The sequence below is a fragment of the Dicentrarchus labrax genome, unplaced genomic scaffold (genome assembly GCF_905237075.1).
Source record: "Dicentrarchus labrax unplaced genomic scaffold, dlabrax2021, whole genome shotgun sequence".
Lineage (NCBI taxonomy): Eukaryota > Metazoa > Chordata > Actinopteri > Moronidae > Dicentrarchus > Dicentrarchus labrax.
In genome coordinates, this window is record NW_026136717.1 from 4170480 (window position 1) to 4198007 (window position 27528).

Genomic DNA, 27528 nt, shown 5'->3' on the forward strand with positions numbered 1-27528 from the left:
TGTCACTCTCGTACACAGTAGGTGGAGCGAAGAAGGCGACAGAACATCTCTGTCAAGAAGTTTTTAGAGTCCACACTGTCGCCTTTGCAGCGTCTTTTAGCTGAAAAACAAAGTCGAGATAAACGGCGGTGTAGACGGAGAAACGTGAGTCGGACTCGGACACGGCCATGGAAGGTGAGTGGAGCCAGATTTATTGTGCTCGGCCTGTTCACTCAGCCTGGAGAGGAGAGGTGAAACTGTACGGGGAGTTGTTTTGCGCACAGGGGAAAGCCCCGCTAACATTTGGCTTTAGCGCTAACAGGATGAGTGTTCCCGGACAGTAAGCTATCGTACAGTAGGAAGTTTGCCGTACTTTAATAGCCTGTCCCGGCGGTGACCGGGTGAACTTTGCTGTTAGGTTGCTTGTATTCCTCCCTGTGTGTAGCTAGCTCACCTGGCACGGGTGAACCAAACAGTGTCGAGCTGCCAAGAGGCCTGTTGGTTTAGTCCACCTATGGATTTCCCTGTTGCGACCGAAAACTCGTTCAAAAACCAGTCAATTTATGGGTCATCTGTCTATTTAGGGAAATATGCGAGTTATGAAGCACATTCTAAAAGTATGACTGTCATTGTGAATAACTTTTCTTGAGTTCGGTTAACATGTTACCCAGCAGGTAGCGTTCGTTTCAATTAAATCTGTCCTGTTATAAATGCCCCACGCAGCTCGCAACCGCCCACCTCGGTGTTGGTAAACGGAAATTATGGAAATAACACAGCTTACTTTCGCACGTTGTGGTGAAGTACGAGCTGCTTAGTGGGACGTGTATGCCGATGTGTAGAGTCACTTGTGACTATTGTAAAACTGCCAATGTTTCTATTTTATATCACGTTTACCTGTCCATGCAGGCTAAAGAACAGTATTAATACGGTTTTATAATGGAGTTTTGGTACATTATTAGCTTTCATTATACATATTAAGTTTCCAAATCACAGGCCTCCCAAAATAGACACTGTTACATACATGATATATCCGTGTCTGTAATATGGAAGAGGACAGTGAAATTGATTATCAAAGATCAATATTATTACAAAAAGTCAACAATGTGTGACAAACAATAATAAAATAACCCGTAGAGGCAGTGAGGTCTTTGTGTGCAATTAGAGGAAAGTGACTCACACCCTGTCTTGGATGCTTCAGTTATGTTTTGATGTAAGCACATTCAGTGATCTCTGAAGGCCTAATTGTAAGGATGTGGTAAACACTTTCACTTTCAGACTCAATAAAGAGTTAACTCACATTAACTTACATAATATAATGTTGAATCGTGGGGCTTGTTTCACCCTTTTCACATTCATCACTGTCTGGACAAACGCTAAAAGACAGACAGATACCTCTCCCCACATTCTGTACGGTTGGTCTGAGGCTGGGAAGCAGGCATGTTACAACTTGGGAAGCATCCTTTCCTAATTGAGCAAGTCCTACTAGCTGATGGGTGGCGCTTCGGCTACCTGATCCTTTGTCACACCTCGATTCCTTCTGTGAATCTCAACAATTCATTAACCAAGCACCTGAAACTAGAGTGCTGCCTGCTCCTCGCCCACAATGGAGGCTCTATGCTATAAAGCGCGTAATTTGACACCGATATTATTAGACCCTGCCCGTCATTGTTTGCTTTATTCTGCACTTCTTCTTCTCTCCGAGCTTGGCAGGCAGTTTATGACGAGCAATTATATTTAGCTGGGAAGCCCTTGTCTCTCAGCATCCTTTGACCTCTTTGGATGCTGAGCCGTCTTGTAGATTTCCACCCTGACCACACTGCAAATGACAAACTCTTACTAAACCACAAATATGTGCTGAAAGCTGCTTTGGCTTTGTGTCATCCGCGCTGCAACCGTGTGTTTTGTTTCATGTACTGTAGATGGTAATCTACTAATCTCTCTAAGACTTTGACTAACAAGTGGTCCTTGCTTTCTGTCCACAATAGGTGTGTATGGATGGAGCCTGAACACCCTCAACCCAGGTAAGAATCAGTTTCCCGTAGGTAATCAGTGCTCTGCATAAATCAGCACTGATACTGACTGTAGACTTTTCATGAGTAAACATTTCTGCACTCTGTGTACTGATGATTGATGACACAGCTATTTCTGTGTTGACACACGGACTCAAGTGAAGCGGTGTCGACAGTGTTTCACAATCTGGATACTGTGTGTTCTCCAAAGCACTCTTCTTCTCTCGTCCATCAGTTCAAACGGGGAACCCCTTCATAGAGATCATCGAGCAGCCGAAGCAGAGGGGGATGAGGTTCCGGTACAAGTGTGAGGGACGTTCAGCCGGCAGCATCCCCGGAGAGAAGAGCAACGACACCACTAAGACCCACCCAGCCATCAAGGTGAGCAGGATGCAGAGCATGGGGTCTGGCTGTGGTCCATTCAGTACAGCTACAATTACATAATAGGCATAAGTACTTTGGTTTAAGTTTAGGTAAACATATTCTTTACCACTATACTACCATACTAATATAAAATATAAATAAATCTGCTGACTATGGGACGGATCAGGGCTGTATCCAACTAGATTATCTTTAAGAACTGCTGATTTTTGATTTTCTTTTCTGAACAGACAAAAAATAGGCAAATTGAGACATTAATGAGTCCAAAGGTTTTCAGAAAAATTTACAAAAAACAATTTACTTTTTGTAATATTTTGTAAAAATTAAAAGTCCTGAATAGAGGAAGGTCTCTTTTTACTAGCCTGGTGTGGCTACATGTTTTGACAGTTGATTTTACTGATACCTGATTGATTTGTTATTCGATAGGTACAAATTTTTATACAAGTAATATTCATACTATGTTAAGTAAACAATATGATAGAATTCTCATCTTTGCTGAGCAAGAGTATTTTACAAAAGGAATTAAAGGCCTGTCCTGTTAGAGTGCAGTGACTGAAGCAAATAAAAGCCTGGGGCTATTAATTGAAGTCTTACAATAAATGCACACAAAATTAGGGATGTCCGATAATATCGGCCCTCCGATATTCACTAAAAAATGTAATATCGGGAATTATCGGTATCGGGTTTTTATAACCGATATTTGTTCTGTAGGCTTCAACATTTCCGAGCCTGCATGAACGCAGCATGGGACGTTTACCGGCGCGCGCTAGGTGACGTATAACAACAACTACGCGCTAGACTGGTTGGTTGCTAACCGTGGCTAACAAGCAAACAATTTAAAGCTGAATGATTTTAATATTAACACAAAATAAGTGCAATGTACCTTTAAATATTTGACCCTGCTATGAGCTGTTCATTAAGCAAACTAACAATTGGCTTAGAATTTACATTAGCACTCCTTCAGGTGAATAATACAATTAAACACATTAACCAAAAGCTAGCGCTTAGCTAGCGATTAGGCGTAGCTAGCGTTAGCATTAGCACTCTTTTCAGTATTAATACAATGAAAGTTGAAGTTGTTCTCTTATTTTGCACAGTGTTTACATTTGGAAAGCCATGTTGCATTTATGTATGCATCCAGTGGGGCATCACAATAAAATTAGGCATAATGTGTTAATTCCACAGTAGGAGATCTGTTATGTTGTTACCAGCAGTTTTAGTTTAAAAAGCCTGCATATATCGGTATCGGGTGATATCGGTATCGGAAATTGAGAGTTGGACAATATCGGAATATCGGATATCGGCAGAAAAGCCAATATCGAGCATCCCTACACAAAATAGATTAAGATATGTGCTACAGCATGGTAAAATATGTAGTAGCTGCAGCATGATTTAAATCATTTTTTAAGGCTGAAAAAAGTATCCAGTATGGATAATGTAGTTTTTATGAGTATCGTCAGAATAAAATGTGTCAATATCTGTCTTCTATTAAACAAGATAGATAAAGAAACTTTTATTTTAGAAAACCCTATTCTGTAAATAATTCTTATTATTCTTGTGGTCAGAAACTTTGCTCTGAAGCTAAATTCTGACCTTCTCTTCTTAAACAACAAAAATTCCCTGGTTCCAGCTGCTAAAAAGTGAACCTTTTCTGGTTCTGTCTGTCTTCTATGATAGTAACTGAATACCTTTGTGTTCTGTGCTGTTGGTTGGACAAAACAAGACATGTGAATACATCACCATGGGTTCTGGACATTTGTAATGAAGACATTCTTAAATTCACTCTTTTGGTTGACATTTTATAAACAGAAAATAAGCAATAGATTAATTAATAAGTCTTTGTTCAGTTGTCATAACATCCACCCTTTGTCCTCCGACAGGTGCACAACTACAATGGCCCCCTGCGTGTTCGCATCTCACTGGTGACGAAGAATCCACCGCACAAGCCGCACCCTCACGAGCTGGTTGGGAAAGACTGCAAGCATGGCTACTACGAGGCCGACCTGCAGGAGAGAAGAATACACAGGTAGGTGTGCACAAAAGACAAGGACATTAGACTCACATGCTGCAGAGGAACTTAGGGAAGTGATGCATCTGTCACACCAGTGTTTAAAATGATACTGACCGTGCTGCAGGAATTCAATCCTAAAACCCGGAACTGAGTTAGCATTTTTGCACTTCTGGTTCCCTCTTATTGAAATCAATCTGTTTTTTTAATGGGTTTCAGGTTAGATGACTGAATTATGGTCTGTGGTTAACACAAGCTTAAGAGATGTTTGCCATTTGCCCAACGACATAAAATACATCAGTACATACCACAGCTGTGAACTCTGAAGCTAACAAGTCGCTCATTGACACTACAGAGGTTACAGCCTTGTTGTGTGTATACTTGCAAACCATCTCATTGGCTTTTTGTCGAACGAACTGGGGCGATGCTGACTTCCAGGATGGCCTACAAATAGACACTATCTCTGCAGCACTCCGTTAACTCAGAGGAAACTGCAGCTCCACATCAAAACAAGGTGGAATTTGATAGAGATTGACCTACATAAGGATGTGTTTACTGTCTCCTTGGTAAAACTAGTCAATAGCTGCATTGTGGGTTCGGAGATGAGTAAATCATTAACAGCATAAAGTACCTAACGACTACTTGCTTGATTTGCTGTCTTTCTCTATCACAATCAAGAGCTGCAAAAAAAGCATTCTGGGTACTTTCACATGGATACAAGATATTTTTAACTACATGCCTTTTAAAGCTGATATTGCATCATTCAGCCAGGTTATCTGGGCAGGCAGAGGGAAGTATGTTTGTCTGTGTACCTTTTATCACCAGTGTGATGAAAGTCAAACAGTGTGTGCTGCCCTTCACTGCATTGTGATACAGAGCGAGTAAGTGTACTCGTCAATATTAGTCATTTGTTTTTCACGTTGAAAGATTTACATGGCATTGATAGCTGCATTGAAGCTCGACATTACAATCTGATTTGTAAAGTCTGCTTGACCCACCAAACTAAAATTAGACTAGAGCTATATGGTAGTTTATCTCCAGTTCTAGGCTGACAGGATTCTAAATGAAAAGATTTCTACTCAACATTATAGAAACACTAGTCTAATAATGTGCATTATGAGGATGGGGCCTTTAAGTAAGAGAGAAAATGATTTTCTCAAAATATAAGTTCTTATTCTCAAGCTCTAACCTTAGTTTTATTTAAATATCACATAGAACAGATAATGAAAACTGATCAAATAAAATATATCATAACATATGCTTTAAATATGTTTAAAAAATGTAAGGGGAATAGGCAGAAAAGCGCAAATTATTGAAAGGCTGATTGATAAATATTCAGTTTAAGAGAAGATGCCGAGCTCTCTTTCAGCTCTCAGATGAGCTCACAAGCCTGATATTCAGAAGATATTCTGCCATGGAGGCCAAAATGTGTAATAAAACTTTATTTCTTTTCTAAGATAACAGTAACAAATTGGAGTTTGGAAACAGGCCTCTGATCATTGCAGATAGAAGGAGCTAGGCCATGTTTTTTCAAACTGGCAGTGGAGACCGGTCAGGAATACAGCCAGGAAAGAGGGAGGCGTCCACTGATTAAATAACTCTACGTGGAAGGAGGATGGCATGGAATGTCTTTGAAGAAAAAAGGAGGTCAAATGGTTACAAACTCATTAAACAAAAAAGATAAGAATACTCATTACAAGAAGACTTTAAACACTTAACACTGGGTGTGTTTAAAAGGTGATTACCAGTGTGCTAAGGCAGTGCTTATGGGCAGAAATTAAATCCAGTGTTAAGCTTTTACATTGTTTCCAAGTGTATTATATTATTGGAGGTCTAAAACATCTTCATCTATTGGTAGTGCAAGTATATTTCCACTTCCACTCCACTTTCATAAACTGTGCTCTCAACTTGTGGATGTGATCAGTGACCCATAGTGATGATGTTTTATAAGTTTTAAATGGGGATTTTATGGGAACAAAAGTGCTCCATTAACCCCAGTTTTAATCTGCCTTGCACCTCCACATTGGGCAAATACTATACATACATACACCGTGTATAAACTGTGTTCGTCCCTGAGTCATTTCTCACTTAAAAAAGAAAAAGAAAGTCACAAGGCTTTATAATATCAAATGTTGCTGCTATTGCAAATGAGAAAGTGCATGTATGATTTTGTGGTGTCTGTGTTTTAGTTTCGGTCTTAGACTGTATTTGCTTTCAGTTTTCAGAACCTAGGCATACAGTGTGTCAAGAAGAAGGATGTGAATGAGGCCATCACTTGCAGGCTGCAGACCAATAATAACCCCTTCAACAGTAAGTGGCCAGGCTTAAAACTGAGCGTACAACACAAAGCTGCCCATTGTGTGAAAAGTCACTGTGCAGTGTGGAGACGGTCCCTAAACGTCCCACTCAAAGGTTTACTGAACAGTTTAACTAGGCGTAAACTTTGCGGATAAAAGTAAAAAGAATTATTGAAAATATGCTGAAACCAAAAGTCGCTCAGACTTTTTGCTTAACTAGCACAAAAAAATAAATCGTTAGCTTGAATTAACTAGCTAAGCTGAAAAGCTAGCTTAAAAATGGCTGTTCTCATACAAGACAATGGTAACATACTGTAGCAGGATAGATGCTTTTTAGCTAATGTCAAGCTAGCTAGTGTAATGGATCGATTTTATGGAGAGAGTGATATCTTTACTCTATATCTGCGTCTGTCTGTCCTCCTATTTATATGTTTATAGGTTATTTTTCAACCTGTAGCCAGTTTAGCTTGTACCTTTTGCTACGCTAATAAGTAGCCAACTGTTGTTAGCAAGAGCCGTGGTAGCCATAGATACAGAAAGAAGGAAGCGTTCTCGATTTGACGCGCGTCTGCGCGGCCGCCACATTGGGGAGGTCAAGATCTCGCTAGTGAGATTCAGGCTTCACTACAAAATCGAGAATGTGTCAATACCCTTACTCGTAGATATAGCTATATATAAGTTTCTATTATAAACAGGTTTTCATATTCTTGTGGTCAAACATTTTCCCTGAGGCTGGTCTGTAAATAGTTTTACATATATGTGTATATATATAAATATATCAACTTCTTATCAACCCATAGAAATATCAGGCTTAAAGGTAAGGTCAGTACATGTACTACCACAGCGGCACCTGGTTTTGATTTCTTCTTCCTCTCCCCCTTTCCTGTCTACCTTTGGCTTTCACTTTCCATCGAAGTGATAAAAAAAATGCTTGTAATTAAAAAAAAATTTGACTGATTACCAGTTGTTTACATTATGAGGCCCCAAAAAATCAGTAAAATAAAATACAGTCACAATAACAACAGGAATCGTACTTTGTTACTTTCACCTCTGGCTGATATTAAAATACTGAGAGCCTACATATGACAGGATGCGGTGTCTGCCAGACTGCTGTGTTGCCTGACTGTGCACCCCACCCTTTCCCTGCTGTGTCTTGGCTGCAGTTCCCGAGGCGAAGGTATGGGAGGAGGAGTTTGACCTGAATTCGGTCCGGCTTTGCTTCCAGGCCTCCATCACTCTGCCTACGGGGGAGCTGTTTCCTATGGACCCTGTGGTTTCGCAGCCCATCTATGACAACAGTGAGAAGACAACACGCACACACAGATACTCTTTGTTCCTCTTTCTGTGTCTTGTCTTTGTACATTTATAGTCGGCCTTAATCTCAGTAGTGAGTACCTTCAGTCTCATTCAGTTGCTGTGTCCTTTTTAACTCAAAACCTTACCCAGTACACCGAATACACAGCCCTGTATTTCTATAGACTTTTTGAAGCCATAATAAAAACATTTTTTATTTGTATTATTTTGAATAAGTAAGTTATAGAATAATACCTACGTAATTAAAAATCATAAAAAACAACAATGGAACCAGTTTCCAGTGCATTATTTACATATACAAATACAAACAAAACAAACAAAGGAAAGAAAGATTTTTTTGGCTGCCTAAGGCATGTAGTATTGAGTCAGTCGCCGCCCAAAGTCCTCTGCATTTAGAAGGTGTCTGATGTCTTACAGGGGCCCCAAACACGGCTGAGCTGAAGATCTGCCGAATCAACCGCAACTCTGGAAGCTGCAAAGGGGGGGATGAAATCTTTCTGCTATGTGACAAAGTGCAAAAAGGTACCATCTGCTTGTTCGTGACACACTCTAGTTTCACATCTAACTGTCCATAAATAGAACTGAGAGCTGACTCAGCAGATGTAAAGCTCAATATAATGGCGGAAAACCTTTCACACCCACAAGATATGAGTGGGAGTTATTCTACTGACTGTACACTAGCTAGTGGGCTAGAAATAGAACCCTGACTTTCATAATATAGCTTACTACATGTGATGATGTGATTACTGAGATGCTCATAGCTGCACAGTGGGTTTCTGTGTTGATGAAATGTCTCAGTGGATTAGAACTGGAGGTAATTTAACACTGTTGACTATATAAAAGGGACATTTTTTAAATCCAGTTGAAGTGTCAGTGTATTGGTTTGTTTAACTTTGCATTCATACTACTTGTGGTACAAGCTGGATTTTTGTCAATTTAATTATGTTATTTATCTGTTCCTTTTTGCTAACTATTTAGACTGCTCACTTACTAACCAGCTAGTTTACGCGTGCTCAACATCTGCTGTTGAGGTGTCGCAGCTGCTCAGTAGGCTCGCTCGAGATGAACTGCACCTTGCCTGGAAAGAGGATGAGATAAGGCGGCAGCAGCGGCAGGAGGCGGTGACAGAGCTGTAGTCAAGTCGGACAGTTTCCAGCAGCCTTCAAAGAATATACAGGAAGTCACAGATATGTTTACATCCTGTTGATCATCTTTAGGCTACCTGTAGTTTGCAGACCACAAGCCAATTAGCTCTTTGATCAGGTGATACCCAGGCGTTTCCCATCATGCCCTGGGCAGTTGGTGGAGAGCAACCGCAACGTCCGCCTCGACCTCGTGAGGTTATTGTCGCCCATGTGTTCACGGCGTCAGAGCAAGTCTGCATCAAGTTGAACACAAATTGAACCAGCATGCATTGTGCCTGGCTCATTTCAAATGAGCCTAATATGGTACTTGTCAGTACACGCAAAAGCCTCCATTCTTTAGTTTTAATTGCCTGCTTTTACTTGCCGCCACAGAAGAATAAATCCCATAATCATAATTCATAATTTCACCTTAAAGAGTTTGTTTGCAAGGCATGCTTAGGCTTGAAGGTAAATGCTCATTTCTACTGTAAGTCACAGTTTTGACACCCTCACTTAAGAGAGACTATGTTACTTCTGAAAGATAAAATAACACATTTGTCCTCCCACAAACGGAAAATGTATTAAACCACACGCTTACGCATGTAGCCTTACTTGGTCTGGTATGACCTATAGCTTATGGAAACTAGTATTAGCACAGTTTAGACCAGATTTATATTGGTTTGCCTTTTTCAACATTTACATCCAATAGTGTAGTCTTTATATACTTTAAATACTGGGGCACAGAATTTTTGTTTCCTTTCCAAGCAATTACTGTTTATTTAAATTGTGGTCACTATGTTTAATACGTGTGGCTTTGAGGTGTTTTAGTCTCTTTTTGCTCATTGTTTTGGTTTTCCTGTCCCCAATCTCTCGCGCTCTCACTGACCACCGACAAAAAGCTCTAAAAACCCACTGTAGGAGAGTGACTATTGGATACAACACGGCTCCACATGAATGCCAAAGCTTGTTAAGTGTGCTGGATGTGTAAACAGGAAACTGTTTGCTAACAAATCCACCATAACTTTATAATGTAATATTGGCAATGTTGTGTTTCCAGCTTGATCCTCTGGCCCCAAAAAAATGAATGCAGTTTGAAGTGTGCATTTCAAAAACCACTGCTCTTAGCTAACGCCTCATGCATGCAAGCAGCGTGAAGTGATATTTTTGGCCGCAACCAGCGTTGCATGTCAGGTTTGGTTGCCTGTTGCATTGTCTGCTGTGTGTAATGCAATTCCTGCCTGCTACATCCGTATACTGGAGGTAAAAACAGCCCCCCCCCTCCACTTTTCAAATATCTTCTTGTGTTTAATTTCTTCGCATGATCTCTTATTAATTAACACTATTTAAACATTTTTAATGAGTATTTTTCCCTCAGTTATTTGTTATTTCATCATGGCAGGCGTACGTGCTGTACAACATGTGCTTTGTATTTTGGACATGGGGACGCTCCCGTGAGGACTCCATGGCTCAACTTAAGCTATGATGCACATTACATCAATGTGGAAAAAGCTCAAGGTCCTGATCTCTCCAGGAGAATGTCATATACTTAATTTCCACATCAAGCAGAGCATCACACTTTTACGTCAAACATTACACCCCTTCAAGTCTGACTCATTACAAGTTGTCAAACTTTGTGTTGCATCACAGCAAAAGTGATGTCTTTAGCTCTTGTACTTTGTTGATAGCAAAGCACGCAGCTGATTTTGCATCGGCGCCGTAAAGGAAAATACCTCTCTATGACCAATGTCCATCCTCAGCTTCAGATCTCCTTACGTTTCCCCATTTTCTGTCCCCCTGCAGAGGACATCGAGGTGCGTTTCTTCCAGGACTCCTGGGAGGGAAAGGGCTCTTTCTCCCAGGCTGATGTCCACAGACAGGTGGCCATTGTGTTCCGCACACCGCCGTACCGCGACACTAACCTCTCTGCGCCCATCAGTGTCAAGATGCAGCTCCGCCGGCCCTCTGACCGTGAAGTCAGCGAGCCAGTGGACTTCCACTACCTGCCTGTCGACCCAGGTGAGAGGCAATGTTTCCATATGACATCACATCACATAAGTTACAGATGACAGCTTTTCCTGGGAATATTTAACAGTCTCAAAGTAACTGAAAGTCTCATAACTGCTTTTTAAAAATGACCCCCTGTAGATGAATACAGGCTGAGTGAGAAGAGAAAGCGTACAGGGGACATGTTCCAGAGCCTGAAGCTGGGGCCCATGCTGTCTAGTGGTACGTTGATGAGATTTTTTTCTCTGCTCGATATATAATGATGTAATAGTGATTTATTTTGTATGTAATATAATCACATCTGTCTGATTTTTAGTGTCCATTCCACAAGATAGACGGCACATAAGCCCAGCAAGGAGAACAGTCACAGCCAAGCCTCCATCAATGAACGCACAAGCTGGTGAGTCTTAGTTTAATTTGTTCATGTTACACACTGATGATTCTGTTCATTCGCTGCAGAGATTGGCTGTGATTCTAGTAGAATTGAATAGATGAGTTGTAAATGTAGTGAAAATCTGAGATTTGGTTTTCATCTCTTTTTCCTCCCCCCCGTCTTAAAGATAGTGAATCTATGTAGCAATAGCGTTTATTTAGGAACAAGCATAAACAGATGATTTGTATGTGAATTTCTGCAGAAAGATTTCCAGCAGTGGAACTCAGATTGCTTGTTGTGTTTGTCTCCAGCGGCTGTAGTGCCCCCTAGTGCCAGTGGAGCGAAACCCCAGGCCTCCTACCCATACAATCAGCAAGGCCAGCTCTTCTCAGTGCAGCCCAAGGTAGAGTCCTCCCCCTCCAACTCTTCTGCAACCACAAACCAAACATGGAGGATCATGGAGAGCCTGAACCTGGGCTCCCAGCCCAAAGCCACTCCAGTGTCCAACTTCACAATGAGCCAGGTATCTGCCTCCTCCTCCTCCACCACCACTGCCCCTGTCAACCCGGACTACTCAACCGTCAACCTGTCAGATCTTCATGAATTCTTCCCCAACATTTCCTCAGCCATGGCCCAGGAGCCAGCAGCCTCCCAGGGAAGCATGGCCTCCTCGCAGACCAGCAGCTCCTTCACCCTCCAGGCCTCTCAGTTCCGGGTGGACCCACCACTCGTTGACGATGACATCCCTGAGTTCCCTAGCTTTTCCGAAGCCCAGGCCCCAGGCGCTCTGGACAACCTAAATATGGATGACTTTGAGGACCTTCTGAACCCCACCCTCATGAGCGAGAGTGGAAACGGCACCTCAATGTTGGGTCAAGCTTCCTGCCAGCAAGCTCCCAGCTCCTCTTTTGCTTCTCAGAACACTGCAGCATCCCATAACACTTCTGACCCTGCCAGCAACCCAGGAAGCACCTGGATGAATTATCCCAACAGCATTGTCAACTTGCTCCAGAATGAGGTCATGAATGACATTGCCCCCAACAGCAACCACCGGCCCGCCGTGCTGGATGAGCTCGACGAGCTGATGTCTGCCGACGAGGATCGTCTTATTTCCATTTTTAACAGCGGAAACCCAGCTAGGTTTGTGTCAGGACACCCAACTTAAAAGTTTGTGCATGTGATTTTATTATGGACATATTTACAAAGACCACTTGAGTCTGCTCCTTTAGCCTTCAGAACTACAACTCCTTTGTTGTTACTAAAGACAGAAAAAGGACACAAGGTGGATATGAAGGGCTGTAAGAGACAGAATGTAGCAAGACTGCTCCCTGTGAACATGAAATCCCAGCAAAGACTCTTTATGCTATTCAGTTCGTGGGGTTTGCCATCAGGCCTCATTTATACCGTTTGTCCGATAAAACAATAAACCACAAGGCCAATGATCAGATTTCACCGCCCTAGTTGAGAATCAATGATTAACTTTTTCAGCGACTGTGTCAACCTGATGTTAGATTATCCACTAACAAATGTTTGTTTTATAAAGACAATTAGATCAGATGTATGTTTTCCTGTTGAGGTCATTGTCTGTGGAACATGTTAAGCATGTTCTTGTACTTTGAACAGTTTGGTAGCTCTGGTCAATGTTACTTAAGTCTTTAAATGAAATGTTTGGTTTAAACAAAGTGGCTGGTATTTTCAAAGAATTTAATCAGATTTAGAATTAAGTCTATGCAAATTATGTTCGTCATTGTCCTTTTAATGAAATATCCCGGTGTGTTTGGAGATTAGAATGTTCTCTTTAAGTCAGCAGGAACTGTAACAGCTTCCTTATACAGGTGCCTATGTTGAGTCGCAACAAAATGTAATGTGTGTAGAGCCAAATGAAGGTGTGTATGTAAATAATTATCAAACAAGCAACATTAATTAAGTACATGCTTATAGCAGAGAAGCTGTATCAGATCGTGTTTTTTTGTCTGGTAATATAATTTCCTCTGGTCTCTTATCAGTTTTTCTACAGTTGTTTTATGAATAATGGCTGTAGTTTAACTCTTTTTAGACCTTCAGGTCAACTTGCTATACTCTGTAGTAAAACATGCTTTATTGACATGAAATTATGCTGTTTTATCCCAGTATGATGTAAGCAGATTATACTATATGCCTTTTTTTGCTGTAATGAATAATTCTGTCTAAATTCCAAAACACTTTTCTTGGCAATAAAAACCACAACATACTAAGATGATCTGGTCTTCAAAAGTAGACTTTATTTGGCAACTCTGTTATCGTGGTTCAACACAAACCAAAAATATAGAGCCAAATAAATGAGACAAATGTATCGTGTAAAAAAAGAAACTTCATTGGATGCACGTGCATACAAATCAAGGATTTCTACAACCATCCTGTCAGGTAAGTGTTAGTGTCTAACAAACAAAACCTCAAGAATACAAATACTCATTACTTATGAATACAATATATTCAATACAAAAAAAATGTGACAGTAATTCAGGTCACTTAGAAAATATTACAGCATGAGAAGACGAATGAAATGAGATTTAGTGCTTGTTTTTGCCAAAAGGAAGAACTTGAGATCAAAATTCAACCACTGACTCAAAATGGTTTCAGTCAGCGAGCTGTACTGCACACCCCGACTCCTGGATCACAAAGTGCCTCTTCATTTACCCATGCTGCAACACTATCCTCCTGTTTTGACAGGCTTATGTTACTTCAAGATTGGTGACTTTGTTGATGATGTGGGACCGCCTGGGTACACACTCCAGATCAAATTTGCTCTCGTATATGGTTGGGCAAATCTTCCAGCGGTTGTTTCGGTAGATTCCCAGGTATGTGTACACATCCGGCTTGTAGGAAAGACCACATTTGACCCCGGTGGCACGGATGACGGAGTCGAGCCTTATAACCTCGCTCTCGTCAGTGAAGTTCTGGTTATAGGCACAAATGACCTGCTTGCCCTCTCCCTTGGGATTATGGGGACTGACTTTAACTAGGGAGATCTTCCCATCCAGGGCTGCTCTTGCCACACACTCCCAGGCATGGTCCAACTTGAAACCAGAGTCCAAGTGCATCAGCCATTTGCCCGTGAGCACTCCGTGGTTCAGGGCCAACTCCTTCACTGTCTGGAAGCTGACAGGCCGGCCACTTGCCAAAAGTTTCTCCCAGCTCTCCTGGAGACCCGTGACATCCGCACCACTGGGGCAGTGGCTTGTGCCCAGCACAGCTATCCACCCCACAGGGCTAACGCCACCTTTCTCATCACCAAATCTGTGCACTTGTGATGGCCTGTTGCTCTCCAGCCAGCCATCAAACTCGGATCTGGGAGTTCTTCTCGAGTCAAACACAATCCAGGGGTCCATGTCTGCAGCCATGGCCTCAGCTGCATAGCTCTCTGCAGCAAAGGGGGTCTCCACCTCGCCATCCACAGGGGCCTCTTCCTCCTCCATGATGCTGTCAGTGTGAGGCTGTTAAACAAGTCCTGGAGCGTATCCTGTTGAAAGGAGGAAGGTGTTGTGTTATTTGATATTCCTGTTTAAACCACATGTGTTAGTTTCTAACGCTTCCAACCCCAGGCAGAGGTGGGCAGCTGGATGGCTTGCGGATGTTTACTAATGCTGCTAGCTAGCCTGCTACGTTAGCAACACTAGTTCAATAGCTAACGTTTTTGTCCACCTGCCGAATCTTTCACAAAAATAAGCTTTGCTATCCATTTCGCTTGTGTGTCGTCTTTAGTTAACGTGCAACGAAACACGAAGCCTCCGTTACATATCGGAGGATTTTTAACTGCTTGCCTCCAGTTTTGTTGTTGCTAACTAGCCGACTAGCTAGCCATTTTACCATTCGTTCAGCTTCTTGACAAATTTGGAGAATTATTCTTTACGGCCAGCTGTTGCTCACAGATAAGGTTAAAGCATGCCTCATTTGCATGTGGACAAGAGGAATTATCCCACATTGGTCCCAAACTGTGGACTTTAAGGCTGAACCTACCTGCAGATGTTGGAGTTGGTTGTGCAGTGTTGTTCCGCTGGAGCGCAGCCGCGGCGGTACGCTGCTGTGTGTCAGCGGGCGGTGTGACAGACTCCGTTCAAATGTCCGATACTTTCACTGTAGTGCCTGCCTGACGACTAAATCATGTACCCCGGAATTTACTTATTCTTTCGGCGCACACATAAAGCAGTGAAGCTGCGTTTTAATCAAACAATACAACTCAGACGCTGCTGTAGCCCGAGGTGTATTCATTAAAGCATTGTAAGTGAACGTAAAGTTAGTGAATTGAATGTAGCGTTAATATCCAACAACTCTTCAGTGATAAACACCAGATTCTTCCGGGTGTGTATATCCGCAAATAGGCAAGCACGCGTTCATTTGATAGTTTTAGTGTACATATACAAATAACCGTCGTACATTATTACGTGAGCTAAAGGTTGTGTACATTATATTCCTGTACAAGTTGCGGGACGCCGTGGTGCTTCAACCAAAGGGCGCTGTGACCCTGCGGAACCAGGCTGACCCGCCAGGCAACAGGGAACCAGTGACGACGACGTGCTAACGAGTTAGCCGGCTAGCTACTGCTATCTAGTGTGTGCGCGGTGGAGGTGATTTATATATGATACTGAATAATTCTCCACAATATATTGCGTTTTATTTATAGGTGAGCCATCCAGGTCATATAATAATGCCCAGCAAAAAGAAGAAATACAACGCCAGATTCCCTCCGGTAAGTTTAAACTTTACTGAACCGGTGTGAAGACTAGCTGATGTTATCAAACTGTGAGGGAAAGCTAACTTGTTTGGCTAGCCTGAATGGGATTCGGCCTGTTGTGTTGCCTAAAGAGCTAACAAGCTAATTAGCAAACGCTCGCTATTTCTCACTTAAATGTAAATTACACCAGTACCACACCAGCGTCGTAACTAACTTAACGTTTCTTTGCACCCCAGTGTTTGCTAAGATACATTTAAGGCGTGCGGCGTAAGTAGGCTAGCGAGTCCATCAGTTACCGTTGTTTTTAGCATGACAAGCTAAGTGAAACTAAACGTTATAAATCTGTGCAAATCTGCTATTTCTAGATGAATTACAGGCCAACTTTTTAATTGTTCGCACCGCACACGCTACAGGAAATCGGTTCAACATGACGGGAACAAATAGTTTTAAACATGCCTGTTATGAAAGTCGTTTTTATCATGATGAAATGTGTGTTACTGCATTTCACTTCACAAGCTTTTCGTTTTGATACACAGAAAGCTAGCTTTAAGAGTGTTTATAATACATTTTTAAAAAATGATAACACTTTGTAGTGTCCATGTATTCACATGCACTGACTTGTTGTGCTCACCTTTTCTCATTACAGGCGAGGATTAAGAAGATTATGCAGACAGATGAAGAAATAGGCAAAGTGGCTGCAGCAGTACCTGTTATTATATGTATCCTTCCTGCCAAATATCTTCACTGGGCAAGGTCCAAAGTTCTGAATGCACAGAATGATGTTCAGTCTATCTAAACTGTAATATTAATTTAGACAGGGGACTTCAAACTAATGGTCTGACTTGGAGTTACATGAAAATGTTCAGCTTTCTCTGAGTTTAAAGTCACTGTAAGCTGAATATCTGTGGGGTTTGGACTGCTGGTCAGACAAAAAAAAAAAAGACATTTGAAAAAGTCACTTTGGACTGGGATTTTGTGATGGGCATTTTTCTAGGCTAACATGTTCCACCCTAACTCACTTACTGAGTACAAGTTGAGGATCGGCACGCTATCAGGTAGTAAATGATTGTTGCATTCATTGTAATGTTTCTGTCACAATCAGCCCAAGCAGAATATTCATGTTTTTAGTTGTTAGTCTCCCTGCAGTTACAGCATGAGACAGACCATGTAAGTGAATCTGGTTTATCTAAATGAAAGACTTGCTGCATCATAATTTCCTTGACTGAGACACCAGCGAGAGCCCTGGAGCTTTTTTTGGAATCATTGCTCACAAAGGCCTGTCAAGTCACCCAGTCTAGGAATGCAAAGACAATGACAACATCACATCTGTAAGTTTCTCTGTGTTTGTGTGCATCTTGATAAAGAAACGGGTCTGTATTGCACTGTGTTGGAGGTGGACTCATCCTGACTGACAAAGCATAGATGTGAATTCAGGCTGCTGGGTAATGACAGGAAATCATATCAAAGTTGTAATTTGATTTTGGATACATGTAGCTGAAAAGGTGTTATAGCTTCATTTTCTTTGGGTTTAGATAAAGAAACTTTAAAGCACCCTATTATACTGTATAGTATAGTGTGGGAGTACCTGAGATGCTTGTGTTACCTTGATAGTGATGCGGAGTGGATTTGCTACACCTTGCCAAATCCCTCGTATATGAGTATTTCTGGCCGGGAGCAAAATGCGGCTGCCAGGAGGATCTTACTGTGTGACTCAGATTCTGAAGGTCATTGAAATGAATATATAATCTCCATTTATCTCTGTCTATTTGACATTAAGTTGACTTTTAACTCAGAACATCTGCATATCTGTGGAGAAAGCAATGTACCGACGTTAAAATTGCATGTGCGTTCACAGAAAGCAATGTATCGAGCTGGAGCAACAGTTTGATTTCCTGAAAGACCTGGTGGCAACGGTGCCGGATATGCAGGGCGAGGGGGAAGAGAACCACACCGAGGGGGGAGGAGAGAAAGTCCCGCGCAGGTAACACTCTCTCACACACACACACACACACACACACACACACACACACACACACACACACACACCAACATGTTTGTATAACACCATGACTACAGAGGATTTAAACGGTCAACACTTCAAAGTTAACACCAGGAAACTCAGATCTGCAAAGTTGTACTTTACACACATTGCTAGTCCAGGATAATGTGATATTGGATGTGCCCTATCACTGTATCATGCAGCTGAGTTTGACTCATTAATCTGGTTTATCGCCTGATTAGTCAATTAATCATTCGGTCATCTCTGATAAGTGCCTGCACACACACTATTACGTGGAAGAAATTAATCACAAATAGTCCTCAAACACTCCGTATCTGGACAGAGGGAAGGTTACCTTTGCTTTTCCAGGAACAGCAACTACTGTAAATTGAAATAGACTAAAGCAATATGTTTGTCATTCTTGCACTGTTACCATTTTGTTTTGCGATTATAGATTAATTACAACAAAAAAAACGAGAAGGAACATTTATACAGCTCTACAGAGCGCGAACTAATTACTGAGGATTGTAGAGAAGAAAAAGCAGTATTGACTGTCAAATCAAACACTGGCACTGCAGCTAAATTGAAGCAGAGAGCTTGGCAGAGAATTACACATAAATTAAATGAGTAAGAAGCTTTTTTCCCCCACTAAAGAGTGTGGCTGATTCGATTGTGATTCAATTTAAAGTGGTTGTAAGCTCCTAATGTTTAGACACTTTGTCTCAGCTATGGGAATGAGGCATGAGGAGTCACAGCTTCTTTGAATATAAATGGAAGAAAGTAATTTCCACCAGCATTATCGGTCTCATTATTCCCTGCATCAGAACTGTCTCTGTTTGTCTGAATGATGCAGTAGATTTATGCTGCAGATTTATGCTGCAGAACAGCTGATTTTTAATTAGTTTTAGAAGCTCTTCAAATATGGCAGACTTTGAAATTGAAGACAACATTTTTTTTTTGTTTTGGCATCTTTGTCTCATGTTGTTGTTCAAAGAAGCTAAAGGGGAAGTCATTGAAAATATTCTAGGAAAACCTCCCAAATTTCTCTCACCAAACCATCTTTTGTAATGTCACCACTACATACATCTGTTAAGTAAGGGGTAATGCCCAGCGAGGTGCAAACCATAACTCTGTTTCCGTGGTAACGTCTGAGGGTTTGACTAATACATGGAACAATCATTACCATCCCACAAGGTTATACAATGGGAACGTTGTTCACTACTCCAGAAAATATCAGGAACCTTAGACTATGTAAATATGAAGTTTTCTACAATGGAGCAAGAACAAATTGATTAGTAAACGAAAGTAAAACATTTCAGAATGAAGTGCCAAATAATTTTTAATGGAAAAATCAGTTAAATGTGTGATCAGTTGGTGTCTTGTGTAAATAGCTTTCAGACCAAACAGCAGATAGAGCTGTCATTTATCAGTACCAGAATCTTGTAGCATGACCCTGACTTACACCGCTCCAAAAATGTTTCTTTCCCCAAAAGCTGAAACGGCAAGTACGACAAACGTTTCTTTCTTTTTTGTTTTCTCCCCAGGGGTCGGAAACCAGGGTCTGGCCGCAAGAATGGAGGGGCTGGCTCCAAAGGCAAGGACAAGAAGTTGTCTGGCACAGAGTCAGAGCAAGAGGTGGGAGTTGATTTGCATTCAGAAGCCAATAGCTATCTACGGTTTGATGGCGTTTGGTGCCTCACTCTTGAGAATGCAGCAGGACATTTTGAGCACAGACAAATATTTTTGCAAGCATATAAACGATATTTTGAAGAGAAATGATCATGACGCAAACAAATCTATTCTGTGCTCAAAGCATTTATTTGTGTGTTTGCTATTATCCACATCATTGCACAACTGTACCATTTTACTTACCGGCCCTCTCTCAGATTCCCTGCTGTGTGCTCCATGCACACTCAGTGTTTTTCTTGCTCTCTCAACACCTCTGTTGTGTGTCCTCAGGTTCGCCTGTTTAGTACTCTATACAGTTTTTACCACATACGGAGTTAAATGAACCTCTGTTTCATTCTATATGTAAGTTAGTGTGCACTGTATTAGCTTGTAGCTTTGCTATTCACGGAAGTATTGTTTATCAGGCAGATCGCTATCTGTCTATGAACATAGTTAACTTGGAAGCTAATAGTAGAGACAAAACATTACAATATAAGGACTTAATAGGTCTGTAACCAAAACTGTTTTCGTTACTTCTGTGTGGCTGATGTGTGCCTCCTCGTCTCTCCTAGTGCTTCCCTACTTCCCTAAAGCCCCGTAACCAAATCCTTGTAGCAATCTGATTGCAGACAAAACTGATAGCACACAGAGCAGAGATGGTGAGAGAACAGGAACATTGATAGAGCAGAATTAGTAACACTTGGTGGGGTTATCATTGTGGCATACAAAATATAGTTATCTGTTGGCAAAAATGTTGTTACTGCTTGCATAATAATTTCTCTACAAAATGTAATTTATGTATAACTCCATACAGTTTGAATGATTTGTGCGTGTTTGAGGTAAGAAGGTTCACTGGTGTGTCTGTTGTGATGGAAACAGGATGACTCTGAGGACAGTGAGACAGATGGAGATGAGGAGGATGGCTCTCAGTCAAGCACAAATCTGCAGGCTGCATCCAGGTTCCACAGGTATGGACACAGCCCTTATATATTGAGATATTGTATATCCAGATAGTGTCTAGATCCACTCGGGACTGATGACAGTGCTCACATCACAGTCAGAGAGGAGGATTTGGTAATTGGTACTTTGTTGTATGCACATACTGTTGTTGCTGCCCTGTGAAAATCATGTATTTCCAAAAAATTAATATCTCATTATTATCTCATTAAGAAAAACAGCCCTGTTTTCAGTATTGTGACAATAAAAGTTTCAGATAGGCCAATTCATTTTTTTAATGTTTATATAAGAAGTAGAAGCCCTAAATGAACATTTAATCTATTAGTTTATAAAAAATAAAAAATCTAATGCTAAGTTTATGAATTAGACATTATGAAATAAATAATCATATGAATAAATTGTGTAAAATATATAAATGAACTAACAATTTGTGAAATAATAGAAGACATAATTAAAACTCATTACTATGAATTTGTGGCGTTCTTCTTTATTGGATATCCTTTTCATTTCATCAAAACCTTTTATTAGACACATATTTCAAAATGGCATTTTTTCCCAATGACAGTTCCTAATGTCCATTTTTTCATGACAGTGATGTCAGGTACCCCTGGCCTCTCTTAAGCAGGCCCAACATCTGATACCAAATTGAGCCACTAAGCTCCTGTGAGCTGGAATAGAATAGAAGAGCAACAGGCTGAAAGATAATAAAAACCTTTGTATATAGGGCGGCCTCTAGGTCACCTGATGGTGCTGGCGCCCAATGTGCCTGTCCTGCAGCAGCCAAGGGTTCGAGTCCAACCTGAAGGCCCTTTGCTGTGTGTCATAATACATTTTTATTATACATATTTAAAAAAAACAACCTTTGTACAACCACCGTAGTAATCAGACCAGCTGTCTCGTCCCTGGTATTTTCAATTCAACTCCCCTTTACTTTTATAGCACCTTTCATACAAACATGCAGCCCAAGGCGCTTTACAGCAAAATGTATACAACACAGACAGAAAATGTAATCAAAACAGCAAAAACAGTGAACCATGGACCAGAAATAATGTAAAAACCAATGAGTAAAAGTTAAAAACTAAGGCTATAAAATGATGTAACATTCAAATGAATTAGTGTATTTTGGCTGCAATCATACTTGAACTTACATAGTGTAACAGCAGCAAGACTCATCAAGTCAGTGAATTTTGGTGCTGTAATGAGTTATTGCTTATCATTTCCACTTTACTCACTCGGAGAGAGAATGTCTTCTCTCAAAATTCAACAGAAAATAGTAAGAGAAATCTGGTGGCTTGTATACAGCCAGAAACAGGGAGAGGGCGCTGTTTTTCCATGAGAGACGATGATTAAGCCTTTGCTGTGTCCCAGTTCCACACTACTTTCTCATTCTAAGCAACATTTGAGTTTCTCACCGCTGGAAAAATTCAAACAGCTTTGGAGGGTGGTAAAACAGCTTTGTGAACACCTCCGAAAATAACTATGACGTCCTTGGAAATACACATCTGTGTGTTTAATTGGCAGTGACAGTCCCATGCTAACTGACATGCAGTTACACGCATATTTGATCATTTCCTGTGAGTGTAAAATGATTAAGTATGTGGATTTATTGAATAATGACTGCAAAGGGGGTATACTATGGCAATAAGTATATCGTACATACTGTATATAATTGGTATGTAGTGTAGAGTTGGGACACACTGCTTGAGAGTGTATTGAAGAGGCAGAGATTGACTGGGAAATACAGCGGAAATGTAAATTCCACAATGATTTATGACGTTTAAATGGATATTACCTTCACTTAATGATTGCCACAACTCCTAACACCTGGTTTACGCCTCTGCCTGCACCCCCCCCGCAGCTCAAACGCACCCCCCCAGTACATGCACATGGGCAACATGGTGTCAATGGGCAACTTGGCTCCAGCACAGCCCCAGGGCGGCATGGCCTTCGCCCCCCACCCCTCCATGATGAGCGCCGCACCGCCTCCCCCACCCCCTGCGCCGCACAAAAATGAGGACGACGACGATGAAGACTATGACTCTTAGCTCCCTCTTCCCTCCTCCTCCACCACTCTCGCACACGAACACACACACACAGACACACACAGTCTTTTCAACATCATTTTCGATTTTTTAAGTTCTTGCGGTGGGCGCTCTAAGCAGAGGAGGGAAAGACTCTTCATCGCAGCCCGCTGACAGAAAAAGCCTTCGGCAGCAGGCTGTAAGAGACACCGCCGCAGGAGACAGAAAACTGGTTGTATATTATGTGTTTTAATTTTCCCTTTTCTTTTTCTTTATTTTTTTTTTTAAAAAAAGGTTTTATTTTATTGTAGAGGAAAATCCAATGAGGATGTTTTTTAACCAGTCAGTCATTCTATTTTGAATTTTTTTTTTGAATTTTTAAAAATGGCAGTCGTCACTGTTTTTGCCATGAGCCCCCGCAGACAGGATAGGTGTGGTTTGTGTTGCCTTGTAGCTTTTTCTTTTGGCACTTTTTCTTTCTTCCTCAATCCTCTGTAGTAGACATTATGAAGTGGACAAATCAGTCACTCAAACCCTCAGGTTGGCTGAAAAAAAAAAAAAACTATAAGTGGTAGTTAAAGTCTTATAATAGCCTTTGATGCTCATACGAAGGCGGCTAGTCGAGATGGGTTCAGGGCAACAGTTTGTAAAGTATTTTGAAAGAGATCAGCACTTGTGGAAGGGAAAAGGAGGTCATCGTCTCACCCATGAAGTGTTCTATTACTATGTTATCGATTGGCTATGAAATACTGCTGTTAAGATGTGAGCCCTACTTCCCGGCTTTGTCACAACGTGCTAGTCAGTCCAATTGTCAGGCTGTAACATAAACAAGGAAGCAGGTGTATTTTTACTATAGGTTAGCTGGCCCGCAGCTTTTTTGAATTTGTTTCTATTTTTAATTCACGTTTTTATCAAGAGAACTGTAAACCTCCAAGACAACAGCCCTGAATTCAACCATATCAGCAGGTTAATGATTTACGTTTGGTTCGTTGTTGTTTTTGACGCTGTCGGAGGTAAGTTGCTCTGGCAGTTGGACCCGGTACATTATTTTATACAACCATTCAGTTGCCCATCAGAAGTATACTGTTACCCTTGGACCATAACTTTGTTTTTAAAGTTGTTTGTCGCCTTTTTTCCTCTCTAATTTCTATTTTGGCCACCCCTCCAATTTTTGAGTAACTTTCCTCTTTATCAACATTTTTTTCCCTCTTTTAGCTTGTTTTAAACGTATCCATTGAAAGCAGAGATGGGGCTCCCATTTATGTGTCAGTCTCAGTATGAAATGTTTCCGAATAGACAGTTGAAGTTGACACTGTATTGTAAAACTTTTAACATTCTTTTTATTTTGTATGGGTGAAATAAAGTTCATATTTCAATTAAAAAAAGCAAGCCTTGTTTGGGTTTGTTGTGTTTTCCATTATCAGAGATGAATAGCCTGAAATGCTTCTCACATCAAGTTCACATCTAAAGTTCACCTTTAGACACAGTTCTTTGTTTAGAGGCTGGAAGGGCAAAACGTGACTCCGGCTGCATCTTTAAGCAAAATATTTCAAAGTGCTTCCCCCTTCATTTTTCCATTTGGCAGGCGTGGAACACATCCATTGTAGTTCTGACTTGATGCTGTGCCTCCTCACCTTTTGATTTCTTTCTGTATCTTGCAGTATAATAAGCTTTCCCATGGATGCATCTTGAGTTGATTTACGTGCCAGTGACTCATGCAACCTGAAAGACTAGGTCTGTTGTATTTATCCTCAACATTGCATCCTCCTCCTGGTATTTGAATCAGATAAGCACAAGACAGTACAGGTTTGTGGAAAGGTGTTCACAGAGAGGTGATTGTTACCATCACAGACGCACTACTTTCCTAGTCTGTGTCCAGCCCCTCTCCTCTTCCTCCTGCCTTCTTTATTTTTTAAACAGACCGTTTTGTCGTGTAAATGCAGCCGCCTCTTTTACCCCCCCACCCAACTGACCAAGCAGCCCTGAGCCGGGGCCACAAAAACAACTGCATCCTTCCTGCACAAGCGTTGACTCAGCGCACTGTGAGAAGGGTGGGGTTAGCTGTGTGTGTGTGTGTGTGTGTGTGTGTGTGTGTGTGTGTGTGTGTGTGTGTGTGTGTGTGTGTGTGTGTGTGTGTGTGTGTGTGTGTGTGTGTGTGTGTGTGTGTGTGAGGTGGGAAGGGGGTGTAGGTGGTTGACTTTAGGAGGTCGGTGTCCAAACAAACGGCAGCCATGGCGCAGGGAAGGAGGGAGGGGAGGGGGACGCATCAAAGGACTAACAGAAGGAAGCACACTGTTTCCACACAGCAGCCGGCGGGGCCAAAGGTGGCCCTCTGATTCCCATCCCCTCCCATGAAGCCACTCACTTTTAAGAGCTTTGCACTTTCGGAAACATGGGAAAATTTGGCACAGAGGAATTTTCAAGAATAAAAGCCTTTCATAAAAGCATGTGTTTAAAGGCATGCTCTGGCCTTGATCAGAAGGCATGCTGGGAAGCAACTTATTAAAGCTGCAGTAAGTAATTTTTGTAAAAATAACTCATTTTCTGAAATGTTCACTATATCTTGACAGTGGAACATGAGACAGATAATCTGCGGGAAAAAAAAGCTCCTCCTAGTTCTAATGACGTTTGCAATCTTTATCGGTTCTGATTGGTTGTTTTCGTTCAGGCCCGGTGGATTCTTGCAAATGCCATTAGGAGCACTAGGAGGAGCCAGAGGAACCTGATTTTTTTTTTTATCTGTCTCATGTACTACTGTCAGGATATAGGGAAAGTTTCAGCTAATAGGTTTTTGGGGTTTTTTTACCTACTGCAGCTTTAATACACTCAGATCTGTACTTCTGTACTAGCTATTTTTTTCTCCCTGACCATGTAGGTGATATGTGGGGTATACAGTAATACGTATGAACACAATTAAGTAAGGCAGTGGTTTTTAGCCTTTTTGTTGTCAAGGACCCCTTGATACACATCAGTGGACCTGTATTTGATAAGTAGTCTCAGGGATCCCTGTCTGATAAGATTTAGTTATTCCCTAACTGTCTGTACTGTAGAGTGGCAGATTAACAGTGAGGAGTGTAAAACCCACAGAATAGTCATTCTTGTACATTCTCTTTTTGGGCTAACTTCTAGTCACCCTTAAGGACTGTCACAACAAGCACACATAAAAAAATATTCAGGGTCTAAAGATGAGCTCGTTTTTAAAAAATGACAATATATATGACCTGTTAAAGATTTACATCTTCAGTAGAAATGGCATCTAGCCGTGAAGTTTGAGATTGCAACTAACTGAATAGTTCTCGCCTTCCAAGTGTATATGAGAAACTACGATGGCCACGAACCCCATGAAAGGCTCTATCTACAGCCACTTTGTCCATTCTAGGATACTGTAGAAACATGGCGTACTCCATAGAAGAGGACCTGCTGCCTCTGCAGATAAACAGCTCACTCTAAGGTAACAAAAACACAACAATTTGTATTTTCAGGTGATTATACACTAATGAAAACATAACTATGATTATTATATTTCTGCCAATAGACCCTTAATGTTTCACACTGGACCTTAAAGATTGAGACAGATGTTGAAATAAATTTAAACTAGCCTATCAGCTTATTGACCTTTTGAGCATAAGGTCATGATTGTGTCATCTTTCTAATGGGACGTTGAGTGGCTCATTTGACATCAGTCCTTTTACTTAAGAATGTTTTGGCTCCTACGGAAGCCCTCTTTGACCAAGAAAAGAAAAAAATATACATAAAAATGATGCATGATGGCAATAAAGAATACACGATAAACCCAAATTATGAAACACTCAGTCAATTATGAGTCAAAGTTTGGACTTGGAATTATTTTCATCCATTTTTTATTTCTTTTCCCAGTGGAAATATGCCTCCATAGGCTGCAGTATTACATATTGTAAATCATATCGGAGGAGGACAGTTTTGAAGGCTTTTCATGAATATTGCAACAGAAAGTGTCCCGTAGCAAACAGTCAGCTGAGATGTAATAGTTTGTACATTTTTTATTACGAGAACTACCCCGCTGAGCTCCAGTGCTTTTTACAATAGAAAGATGATCCTGAAAGTGAGAGTATTCTCCCTGGAGTAAAACTTTTAAATGAGCTACATTTGACTTCATCTTAAGTAGAATTGTACGGCAGTAAATCCGACTCTACTTCAGGAAAATGTCAGAAACAGCTCTTCCACCTCTGTCGGGTAAGTAGCCCATCAAACTGCATAAAGAACATTAAACCAGCCATACGCTAAAGGCTTTTTTAAAAAAGTGTTGGCTCGAAGAAAAGCTTGAAACTGCTTTTTTTGTTCAAAGTAACAGCAGACAAAGGCAAATTTCTCCTCAGAGCAGCACTTTATCCTCTTCTCTTTGACTATGGGGACCAATTTGAATGAACCACTGTCCTTGAGTATTTGGACTGAATGTCACTAAAGCGTACTATCGCAGGAAGACACTTTACTGTGTTCTTACAGTAGCAGATGGGAGCAAAGAAACACACAGTGTAAGCAGTAGAGCAGATGGCGTCCACTTAAAATAACCATATAGCATATAAATATATCAGTATGCAGAATATCGGCAGAGTTTAAGTGTAAGATAACACTACTGAAACATACAGTCCTGACACATTTAAGACAATTAGACCACTGAAAGAGGAACCTGCACATAAAATGTCT

The 27528-nt window shown here is 41.1% G+C and overlaps 3 protein-coding genes across 3 annotated transcripts; 2 read left to right on the top strand and 1 right to left on the bottom strand.

Moving 5' to 3' along the window:
- On the top strand, positions 1-13728 carry rela (v-rel avian reticuloendotheliosis viral oncogene homolog A). Its single transcript, XM_051375310.1, is given in 12 exon segments — positions 1-174; positions 1965-2000; positions 2224-2369; positions 4250-4395; positions 6596-6687; positions 7838-7972; positions 8406-8510; positions 10913-11128; positions 11258-11338; positions 11433-11516; positions 11801-12606; positions 12608-13728. Coding segments are annotated over 12 exon segments (1917 nt in total). The 5' UTR covers positions 1-167; the 3' UTR covers positions 12671-13728.
- cunh11orf68 (chromosome unknown C11orf68 homolog) lies at positions 13729-15769 on the bottom strand. The gene is made up of 2 exons (XM_051375325.1): positions 15486-15769; positions 13729-14988 (listed from the first exon to the last, which is right to left on the bottom strand). The coding sequence occupies exon 2, from the start codon at positions 14942-14944 to the stop codon at positions 14201-14203; it is 744 nt and encodes a 247-aa protein (XP_051231285.1). The 5' UTR covers positions 14945-14988; positions 15486-15769; the 3' UTR covers positions 13729-14200.
- Positions 15770-16026: 257 nt separating this feature from the next.
- Positions 16027-24230, top strand: drap1 (DR1-associated protein 1 (negative cofactor 2 alpha)). The gene is made up of 7 exons (XM_051375328.1): positions 16027-16215; positions 16847-16919; positions 17435-17528; positions 18056-18181; positions 19744-19834; positions 20747-20835; positions 22683-24230. Exons 1-7 carry the CDS (start codon positions 16174-16176, stop codon positions 22867-22869), a joined length of 702 nt encoding a protein of 233 aa, XP_051231288.1. The 5' UTR covers positions 16027-16173; the 3' UTR covers positions 22870-24230.
- The last annotated feature ends 3298 nt before the right edge of the window (positions 24231-27528 follow it).